Raw genomic sequence first — 12,108 nt, forward strand, 5'->3', positions numbered from 1 at the left:
AATATGGAGCTCAGCCATGTTCACTCATGAAATATATTTTGTCCTTCAGTCTCACTTAGATTTAGACTTACCGAAATTTCTCTCAATCGGACTCATTCGGACATCCGTTCATTAACTGTTTTCTTTTTATACGAACTCGCTAGGACCCACATTCACCAAAATTTTACTCACCCATATTCACTCACTCATGACACAGTGTGAGCCTGTGCCGACTCATGAGCCTGTCAACAGACCATTCCCTGTTTCAACTAGCGTTTCGGTGGCCTTCAACACCCACATCTGGCATAATCTGTTCTCTGCTTGACCCTTTTGATCTGGTAATTTCAAGTATAAGATAATAGTAGTTGCAATGCAGTGAGGATATATTCATTGGAAGACATGACTCACGGAATATAACTTTATCGAGAATTTTCGGAAATGTTTGACGGTCGGAATGTCAGTTTGCCCCTCTCCTCCTTCCTATGTCACGCATCTGGGCATTATTAGGCTGATGTATGAATGCTGCTGCGTGGAAGTATATGCGAGTCGGCGTGAGCATAATCGGGAGCCGTCATAAAGCTGATAAGTATGCTCACGTTGAGTAAATAGAACCAAATATTTGAAACAAACTGTAGGGCTCACTCAGACACACTCCTGAGGATCAACCCGAACAAGACTGACGCACTTAGAATAATTTTTTTTTCAATGGGACTCGATTAAGACTGAAACACGCGAAAATATTACCGAACTTCCTCAGACTCACGACGTTATCAGATTCCGATCGAGTCGACTCATGATTGAGTTTGCTGACCTATGGACAAGGTAATATCGTGAGTCGTTATACCAAACCTGCTTGCGCCAATTTGTTTTAATTTAGTTCTGTGCAGCAAGTCACATTTTTTTCCTTCCAGGTGTGCCCTTGGGCGAAAGGCAAGGCCTTAGGAGGGTCCAGTGCTATTAACTTCATGTTGTACGTTCGCGGGAACCCGCGCGACTATGACGATTGGAGAAACAAGTTTGGGGCCGAAGGCTGGGCTTATGAAGACGTCTTGCACCACTTCAAGAGCATCGAAAAAACCATGATACCAAACGCCAGTGGTGAGTGCAGTTTTGTTCTACCGTGAAAGCTGTTATGAGATCACAACTCGGGTCACGCGCAGTTGTCCGCTGCCGCCACCAACTAACAATCCAAAAAGACATGTTCGATGGTTTTAGGTTTATGACAAAGAAAACAGTGCGTTCCCCATAGTACTAACAGTCTCCTTTCTTGCATCCACGTTTTGACTTCAAGAGTGTCTGTATGGCGCTTAAAGAAAAATGATTTAGAACTGGATGGGACAGCCATTTTTTTTTACTCAAGCGGCTACATTTTGGCTGCATCTAGCAGAATACAAACTGCTGTAAAGTGGTACCGGTCAAACAATGTCTAGGAGGTCTCTATACCACATTTTTCATTTTATTCCCGCTAGATATTTGCTGGAAAAACGTGCCAATAAAAAATTGCTCGCATCAACTAGTTCTTTCAGATAACCATAAAGAGACCCATGCACATAGTTCGAGGTGACAACGAGGAAAGGTAAAACTTTGCCAAGGCTCAGTTGAATAACTGCACGTAGAAACGAGTCTCTTATGCCTCGCAGAACCATAAAATGACTAACGACCTGTCAGAACCAATAAAACATAATGAGACCGCTGAACCAAACACGGCGAAAAAGATCAGTGCGATGGAACCACTCCCACACTGATCCCCATATAAATACTGCAAACACACGGTGCGGCTTCTGCACGTGTATACGCGAGCAATGTAAAACCTTCAAAGTGTGCCTAAATTCAGAGACAAAGTAAAGATTACATATGGTGGGCCGCGTGAGAATTGAAAAGTCTCATCCTGTAACATTATCCACATTTTCACGCATTTCAGTGGCTTGCCGCCACAAGTATGGCTCACTGTCAAAATAAAATTCTACTGATACGCCCAAACGTTTCACAGGCTGATTTATCCGAGGCACGTTGGCAAAAGCTTCTGGAGTGGAAAGCCACTCCTCATTCCAATGTCCCAAGCACTGAGCTACGCCGGTGGCTGTGACTTGTAGGGAGACTTGTTTTAGGCAGGCTTGATGTCGGGAACGCCGTCGTGCTATTACGACTTATAAAGCGTTTTAAAACAGCGAAAGAACAAACAGCCGTCGCCCAATGCGAATAGCGTAAAAAGTGGGTTGTCCAAAGCTCCAACTTATTTCAAAAGCTTATTCTTGTTCTCGTGGTAACTCTCGCGCAAACCCAGTTCAGCCGAAATTGCTCATCGTCATCACCCACTGCATGAATAATCGGCACAAAATTCCTTGCAAGTGTTTAGCGAATACCACGCTTCTCAGAATTACAAAAAATAGCATAACTAATGCCGGCCTACTCCCCTCCAAAATTTATTATAATGCCCTGGTGGGTATCAAGCAAGCGTGTAAGCATTATTTACCCAAATAGTGTTTTGAAAAGGATATCAAAGGGCGCTCTTATAGCTTGCCTTGTGACTGTGCTGTGCCTTCCACGCAGGCCTGGTAATTTTTTTTGTTTTCGATACGAATTTTTCATGTAAAAGAAAACCTGTAGTGACCACCAAGCTGAAATACAGCATTTGAGTTCGTAATACCTGTTAACATAAGGGTAAACGTATTTTTTTTCAGCTGGTAGGCAAAGTTGTATAGGTCAAACTTGGCTTCGGAAACCTCCGACGTGTGTCCAAAGCAATTTTCAAAACTTAGTGTGAATTGATAGCCACCGAATCAGTCACAAATATGCTGCCTACCAGCCTCAATTCCACATAAAGAGTATTTAAGTTGAACGCAAGTGCTTTTTATTGATATGGTGTATACCGATATCACTTACAGATGTTGCTGGGGAAACAATAAAATTGTGCAGGCGTATAAATCCTAATACACACTCACGTTTTTAGGGACCAGCTCAGGCAGGCAGGCAAGTGTATGTACAACGCTATCAAGTTGGTGTAGCCGAGGTTGTCATTCCAATTCGACTGAAGCAAGGCGTCTGACAGACTTTAAATTTTACATGCTGACGTTTTGATCTACAGGAGACGTCCTAAATAGAAATTTCAGGGCAGAACTCCTACAGGTGTTATTTGTACTTACCTTTCTGCGAAATTTCGGAATCCACGCAGCATTATCTTGCCTGACAACTCAGAGTGCGCGTTAAAGATCACCAAATTTCCACAGGCATTCACTACATTGTCTCGCATCACCATGTTGTGACCTTGAGACGTTATATAAATTTGAGACGTTCATATATTTTATAATATTTCGAACATATAAACATTATATCATATTTCCCTTGTGTAAGCACTTTTTCTTTACACTTGTTTGATGTTGTACTTGAAGCAAGACACATTTTTGGGAGAGTGAAATCTGAGCTTAAGCGCAGGCTCGCTTTAAATATTTCTATAAACTATACTGTTTCTACACTGGATATCAGTGGATTGGAGAAGGTATTCGCAGTGAATATGGAAGATGTGTTGAATTTGGCATTCGGTCTACAATTTATTTCAATTCATTTTATTGACCTTCAGGGCCCGAGAACCGACATTACATAGGGGGGGGGTGGGGGTGGTATAATACTTATACAACGTTAGAAGAACACCAAATAAATGCTATCATGTTAGACAATAACAAGTAACTTATTACTCCCGAAAATAACGAACCAGATAAAGAGCGCTATGTGCAAGAAATACTAATGAGTTGGCAATTGATTTTTGCAACAAGCCACGTCAGATAAATACAGAGAGAAGACCCTTCTTACTCACTGTATCGTGTGACTATCCGAGAACCTAATAAGCGGAGCCACAACTTGGTGTCGGCCGAATGACGCTGCAAACAAATGTTTGCTTAAATGTCACCATTGGTTGAAGGTCAATCCGAGAGAAATTCTAGTATCGGCAGCGTGATCAAGGCGCAGCTGGAAGATCAGGAGTTTGCCGACAACATCACGGAGAATGGCAATGAATTCAAGGGCGTGACACTGTCCAATGTCGACGCCCACATTATACGGTGCGTGTATACGTGTGAGCGCTGAATGAACAAGATTTAGTTGGCTGAGAATATCGAAGTGCAGTTACAGTACATGTACCTTACCAATAACAACACTGAATTGTGAAATGTCGTGCCACTGACAAATAAACTAACGCCACCCCAAGTATGTGCTGCAAGAGTACGAGAACAAAAAAAAGGGCCGGTTTGTTCATAATGTGACTCCATAACGCAACTGCATTGCTCTTAATGCAAAACCCTAAGCGTTTAACACCTTTTAGGTACTATTCAATGAGCCCCATCGCATATTTTCTGAATAAAATTCGTGGATGATAGGATGAATGACAGCAGTGAAGTGTAAAGAAAACTGTCACTGCACATCAGCACTCGTAATACGTTAGATTTTGAAGGCGTGATATAATCGAAGACTATGGTAAAACAATAATCACTCGCCTAAGCGAATATCGACGAAACCTTCTGTTCTCGTGGCGTATGAAGTTCTGGTCAACAAGCAAAGGAGTTATTTTTACTAAATGACGCTTTGGAGTTCCAAAACTGAATTACTACAAGCATAGAGCTGGTCTGGCTCCTTCTCTTTTTGTTCACTCTAACAGGGGTGAAACAATCGACTAGTATTTTTTTATCGTGTAGCCACTTCAAATCACCCAGGAAAAACATTCTTAAAGCGGCTTTTAATCGAATGAGATTGGATTTCACTGTTTCTAATATTCCCTATTCGGGAGCCTCCTCATTAGGTAATTCTCACCAGGATATCTGTTCTGCTGTACAAAAAATTTAATCGAATAAAGGTGGTTTTCATGTCAAATGTCTTAATTAGTAAAACTTGATTTCTTGTAACCATATTCAAGTTTATTAGATTTGAAAGGTAATGTGTGACCCGAAATTTAATTATTCATTTCTTGGCCAATCGCCCAGAGTGGGTGTGAGCCATGCGTTTAGGCCATCATCATCATCATCATCGGCAGCAGTGGGGATCTGTCATATGCTCGGATGATATATTTTTGAAAAAAAAAACGCAATATAGCTTTGACTTCGCCATTTACTTCTCGCAGCATATGTGTGTTATTTCAAGGGTGCAGGACTTTGAGGCTCCTATTGTATGCTGTCATTGTTAGTCATTTTAGCTTTGCGTATGGCACACAAAACCATGAATACTATACCCACCTGTGGCATATTGAACGCTCACGCGAGAGAGAGGTCTCCTTCCTCTTGTTCTTTGAGCACCTTGATAACTGTTGTGCAGTACTTTAAAAATCCGGGCTCTCGTATGCTGTCATACTGTCGACGCTTGGTGTAATGCATAAAAAACTATGCGTCGGGACAAGTTGGAAGCAAACAAGATTGAGAAAAGAAAGAATACAAGTAAAAAATATAAACAGCAATATTAAAATTGAACAATGAGATGAAGAAATGGAAAGTAAGACAGAAAAACGCCAAAACAGAAAAAAGCGAAAAAGGAAAAAGAGAGTAGGCAAGAAAGAAAAAAAACTGAAGAAAACCGAACAAGGCATCTCAGCTCCACAGTTTTGTGGCGTGTCACCCATTACGAAAGCTGCCTTATTTTTTACTTCCCTTCGTGTACCTGCACTCAGCATTTTTTGAAGGTCCCCATTGAGCTATTGCTCTGAGTAGCCCGCGTTGCTCGAACGATCCACCGAGTCTGGAACATTCACCATAACATAATTTGACGGCAGTGACTTTGAGTCAAGTAGCAATGCATGTGCCCTTCTACTCAGCAAAAAAAGAAATTGCACTTGTGGACTAACGTATTGTTACCGGCAATAAAATTTTTGGATGAAAAATGTCTATCGTGATCGTTCTCTACATCCCTTACGTGCCTTTCAAGGATGCTTTGTATGCAACAAGGATTACCTAACATATTTATTATAAAACCCCGGTCGTAGTAAATATATTAATTAATAATATAATAATGTTGTTTAATATATAATAATGTAATAATTTAATAATGTTCTGCCTTAAATAGATACTTGTGAGCATATCTATCTGACAGAGATGATTATTTATAAAAAGGCTTGTGTATAAAAATATACACGTATAAAAAACATAACATACCTCAATGCGGTGTAATACTTTATAAACAGATCAAGTGTTCCTCTCCTGACGCAGAACAGTATCGTGGAACTTCCGGAGAAATTCCTGTGACGTATCCCAATTACGAGACGGACCTGCCTGACAAGTTTTTGAGAGGCTGCGAGCAATTGGAATACGACATCATCGACTACAATGGAGAATCGCAGGAGGGTGAGTTGTCTTCCGTAGAGGAAACGTATTGGCGTGCAGAAAATATTATACTTCGCTAAGAATACTTTGTTAATCATTTTTAATACTTACTGTCCAATACGTTTTAACCCCTTGTGGGGACAGCTTTTGTTTAAGTGACACAGCAGAGTGAGCTAACTGTTTTTATGACCTCGCAATAGACGCCATATGAACAGCTACCATAAAAGCAGCAGGTGAATATGGTTTATAAAAATGTAGCCGAATGAAGCAACGTAGTCACGAAATCAACACTCAGGTTTAAAAATTGTACTTTGCACTTTCTTTAGGGACTCTTATCACAAATTGGTGAAAACATGTGCGTGGGATGTAGAGAGAACAAGTTGAGGACTGAAAAGTCGCTTTTTCGAGAGTCCTGCTCTTCGAGAAGAAAAAAAGTGTGGGATACTCCTTTCGCAGAGGTCTAACTTACCCCGTATACGACTATCTTTGAAAGGAATCGTGACTCTTCTGGAAAGTCAGTGTGCACGCTCTAACATTGTCACTGGACCATCTCGGGAAGAGTCAAAATCCGACGCAGTGGTCTAGTGGCTAAGGTACTCGGCTGGTGACTCGCAGGCCACGGGTAGAATCCCGGCTGCGGTGGCTGATTTGTCGATGGAGGCGAAAATGCTGTGGACCGATGTGCTCAGGTTTGGGTGCGCGTAAAAGAACCCCATGTGGTTTAAATTTCTGTACCCTCCACTACGACCTCTCGCATAATCATAAGGTGGTTCGGTGGTGCTAAAACCCACATATCAATGAATCAACCAACCAAGAGGGCAAAGACGAATCCTAAGCATCACTTTCCCACTTCTGATGAAGTCAATTTTTGTTTGCTGGTGGCGCTCCTACAAGGGTCAAATGATACCCACCTGCTGTAGGTCAGGTGACTCTACAGCAATTTAGGGCAACTCAATTGACGTATGCTATAGTTTTCTGTGACAACTGCTGGGAATGACAAAGTATATATGAAACAAATCCAATATAACTGGTCAATGTGACCAGTGACTGCGAAAAAAGGTTCAATTTCAGCAACACTGTACATAAATCTTTCAATACAACATCCATTTTCAGCTCTGTAATGTCAAAAATGAGTACATATAGTCTATGATTTCCGATGAAGAAGTTGAGGTTTTTCTTATTGACATGCTTCTACTATTATAACCAAACAATATGCGTAACTGTGTAGTGCACAGCTCATGCAAAATACACTACATGTATCGGCATTATGTATTCATATTTATTCCTTCTGATGGCGAATGATTCAAGAAGTCGTGACCATCGCAGACAGCTTAGTTCGACTATTCTGCGCTGTCGCAACTGTTCAGCGTGAACAGCCATGAAAAATATTACCTCAAAAACAGATCTTGTTATTGCGGTAATACATGATTGTAATTAGAGTTCGGGAGTTTACACAGTGACTTCCGCACAAATATTTAAGGATCGAAGCAAAACGACCCTAATGATGAAACGTCCGCCCTTGTAATGGTGGATTTCATTATGCACCATTTTGGTGGATTATGCGGCTGAAGATATTGGTGGCTCATGGCGTACGGGGGCGTTTAGTGGATGGTGAAGCGCCAGCAATGCTGGAGCCCGAAGCAGCGTCAGAACCACCGTGACGAGCTGCCACTAAAGAAATAATAAAAATGTTATATAAAACGATGTGGAAAGCTCGCGTAAAAAAGAAATAAAAAGAGCTGAAACCACGCGGAATCGAACCCGCAACCACCGGATTCCAAACTGACCACACCATTCACTGCGCCAAGCCGACACATGAAACATTTGCTGTTAAATGACTATTTAACTTAAAAGCTGACCGTTTAACTTCAGTTGTGATTGTGGCGTACTCGAGATGGACGGGATCTGCCTGGACCTGCTACTAAAATTCGCGTATTTGATAAACACAAACAACTGCTGCTTGTAACAATTGCCACTGCGATAATGGCAACAGCGCTAAGTTTTTGTTACAATTTACAACCGCAACGAAAATAAAAACCAGTGGACTGAGGAGTGGGTAGAGTTTATCGGCGGTTACTGCCAAGTTTGATAACCGTTTCTCGCCTCTTCCAAAGGGCGATATCTGTTCAGACTTCATGACACCTCTATGCTCATTCGATAGATACGCCCACACAATTGATTGTGATGCTTTTCCCGCAGCGCACAGCACGGTCGTGCCAGCGCACCGCTGTTGCTCTGTAGTTACAAACAACTACATAACGGTTTGGCCAAAACAAATTCAGTGTGCCAGAAGCATTATGCTCTAGTATGGTTTCAGTAAGCATACGAATGGACGAGTCTGTGTTCTCGCATAACAGCCAGCGAAGCGCCGGTGAGTGCGACTGGCGCCTGTCGGTGAGAGGAGGCGTACATTTGGTGAAAGTGCTGCAAGCGCGTTGCATCGGTATTTGTCGCTTCCTGCTAGGACACTGTGCACAACGAAAAAGGCTTCATTTAGGGTAAATGATGCCACGGCTGTACTGTATTGTCATTCTTAACAGTCAAAATTGTGTATTCTGAAACCCAGAAGTGCCGATAACATCTGTACACGCTCGATCGATAGGGCTCTCCTTTGGTAGAAATCGTGATGGTAGAACAAGAAGGGTGAAAGTCAAATTCACTGGGGGCTCGTCTCGACACATGTAGAAAGTGAAAGTTTATGCATATTAGCGTCACACGCACTTAACTTAAAAGTACGGCTCAAGCAAATGTGCGCAAGAATTGCCAGAGTTGCGTTTTTAGCGTAGCGACATCAAGTGACCGCTGTGTTCTGCTCTAACATTGAAAGAGGCGATTGCGAACTGGAGCTCATTTGTTTCTCGACAACTGCACGGTGATGTAAAATAATCATTGTCACTGTTAACTTTGACTCCTCTAATCTTCCAAACATCACAACGAAGAAGCACATCGCGGAAGTCAAACTGACGTGCATGAAATGTAAACATAATCATGGCCGCATTCCACGCTCCACAAGAATTGAGGCGTTGTTGACACCACACGAATTCAAAATAAACGTGCTAGAAAGCGTAATGAGCGGCGTGGGTTTCTTCTGACCATAGACATATACAGAAATAAACACTAAAATAAGGGATTTCAGATACTTTCATGTGCTTTTTCATCATGCCACCGTCATCTACCAAACTTCCGTCATGCCATTTTCGTCCAGCTTGCTCACCAAGCCTTCCACCAAACACCTTTTGCATCGCCACCACCAGCCCGCACTTGCCCCTGCCACCACCAACCACAATCTGCCACCATTTTTTTCCCTCTCGCCATCAGCCGGCATTTTCCACCGCCAACACCATTAACTCGCCGCCACCACCAACATCAGCCATCAATTTCTCCTCTCTCGCCCTCATCAGCCATTATGTTCACTACAGTTTCCACCATAACCAGTATTCTTTCCACCATATCCTGCAACAATTCCAGCATCCACCAACCCAGGATTTTCAATAGGGAACGCACAGAGACTTAGCAAGAGACCTCTAAGAAACATTTCTTTTTCCTTATGGTGTAAAACACAACTTGCGAATAGCTTTTGTAACGGCTCACGTGTTAACAAACTTGCAACACAAAACATGGGCCTCTTTCAAACTACGAAGGGAACTGGATTAGGCTTCGCTACGTGGGTGGCATTGACATTCACCTTTATTTTTTTTTTTCTACGTCGTCTTGTCCGAGCAAAGAAAAAGAAAACTGACAATTTCGCTCAAAGGACCAAGTATTGAATGCGATAGCAACGTATTCAAAAGCATTACGAAGCAAGCGTAGCATTTTAAGAGCAATATAATGGTTGGAAACATGCACTTGCTAAGTAACAATGTTTCCTGCGACAAGGCCACAGTAGATGACCACAACAAGGCTCGTGCGTAGTGAAGGCGTTAAAGAGAACCGCCTCCCGTGGGCAGTGCATGCTGGCACTAAGGACTATACACCGTGTGTCGCCGCTCATGGCGTTTTGTTGTGTAGAGCGTTTCGATATGTTGAGGGTCGCTTCAGGTACACTTCTGGCACCATTTTTTCGTGTTTATAGCGCAACCCGTAGAAGTTCCCGCCTGCTGTGGTGGCAAGAGTCGCGCGCTGACTGTGGTCGGAATAGAGTGGCAACGATCGTAAAGACGATGTTCGTTTCACAGAAAGAGGTGGCTAGCGCATCCTTCTCCGCATATATATATATATATATATATATATATATATATATATATATATATATATATACACGTGAATGACGGTGGCAGCGACAGGAGCAAACAGCCGAGACTGCCTATATAATTGCTATCACACTTATGAGACCAACTCCTTCGTTCACAGGGTGAACGCCGCTATGAATTTTCTTATCAGTATTGGTGAGGCGCCAGACCACAACGACCCTCGTTTCTCCGAGTGTGGCTGTAAAGTGGAGTGAAGAGGCATGGGGTCCAAGATAGCGGGCGCGTGGGGTATTCCTCTCCGGTTTTCCCAATTGTACAGCGGGCCTGTATGCCGAGTTGGGCTAGTTCAGCTCCTTTCTCCGCACCGCTACGCACCAACAGTCTCGAAAAAGCTGTCATGCTATTACCGTAGTTTGCTCATGGCGAGAAAAGAAGTGTTGCACTTTTATAGAACCTCACGCTCTTACGAAAATGTCGGATCAAAATCTACCAGAGGCAAAGTAAATGCTGTGGTGTGTAGACTCTCAAATGGGCTTTATTTTTTTGTGCTGTAGATATGAGCTGCCCACATGAGAGCACTTAGAACTACGATGCCCCTGCAAGAGTTCCACATGTGCTGGAAACTTACTATACTTCGAAGTTGGCTGGCTGTATGGCAGGGGGGCACTGGCCAAGAAGAAAACAAAATGAAAGCCTGAACTGCAAGTGAATTCAGATTGGTGCCGCTTCTACGCTCAATAAGTGGGTTATTTTTTCCCATAAAGCTAGGGTTGTTTTTCATTGCTATAACGTTCCTATACTCAAAGGGGCGCTTGTGTAATCTCAGATGGCGCGAAAGCCGCGCTCGCCTAGCGCACAACGCTTCGCACTCGCCCGCAAAGCTTCTGCAATTTCCCTCTCCAGCTATCTTTCAGCGCGCCCCAAAAGCAGGAGATAAGAAGGAGAGCGCAGGTGGTCGCCATACGTCTAGACTACACCTAGACTAAACGTCGCTGGTTCTGTGATGGCCACGGGTTGGTTACATGTGCGTTTTGGTCACTTATGGTAATCTGTTCGCACTGTGAATTTTACGGTGTTCAGCGGATACATATACATCTATACCCCTACAATTCTACAGAGAGGAGGAATGCTTGAATCCCTTTATATTTTTAAAATTGAGCTATTTAGCACCGAGATAAAACAGACCCAAATGAAAAATAATAATACTGCCACATACTAATTGATACCTCTTTAAAATGATATATATAAGGAAAGTTCAGCAGTTACCATGCTTTTTTCGCAAACTGAAGCGAAATAAATGCAGTAACAAAACAAAATACTTTTGTTCAATGCACCAAAAGTATTCTCGTGGTGGTCTAGCTCGTCAGCGGTAGAAAGTATGCACACGCTGCAATCTCGTGCACTCAGCTTCCAGCAGTGGTCTCCACCGCCATCGATATCCGCAGTGAATGTGTCCCTCGCGGTAGCCAAGTGTGCGAGGCACTACTCATTAGTGTTTCTTGGGACCGTGGTGATTGGGATGACCTGATGGACGGCCCGCCATCTCTGAGGTCATGGAACGTGTACTAAAAATGGTGAACATAGTGCGCGCTAGAACAAAAGAGCGAGGGATGGGGTGTGGCACGAGGAGCTTTGATCTTTTT

The 12,108-nt window shown here is 42.9% G+C and overlaps 1 protein-coding gene across 1 annotated transcript in view; it reads left to right on the plus strand.

Annotated features, from left to right (window-relative positions):
* The window catches only part of LOC119179097 (4-pyridoxate dehydrogenase), a 203,264-nt gene that overhangs the window by 45,914 nt on the left and 145,242 nt on the right, over positions 1-12,108 (plus strand). Inside the window, exons 3-4 of the mRNA XM_037430175.2 lie at positions 891-1,077; positions 6,162-6,296. Of these exons, the coding sequence (XP_037286072.2) occupies positions 891-1,077; positions 6,162-6,296 (322 nt within the window). The remainder of the gene's footprint in view (positions 1-890; positions 1,078-6,161; positions 6,297-12,108) is intronic.

The sequence above is a fragment of the Rhipicephalus microplus genome, chromosome 7, assembly GCF_043290135.1.
Source record: "Rhipicephalus microplus isolate Deutch F79 chromosome 7, USDA_Rmic, whole genome shotgun sequence".
Classification (NCBI taxonomy): Eukaryota; Metazoa; Arthropoda; class Arachnida; order Ixodida; family Ixodidae; genus Rhipicephalus; species Rhipicephalus microplus.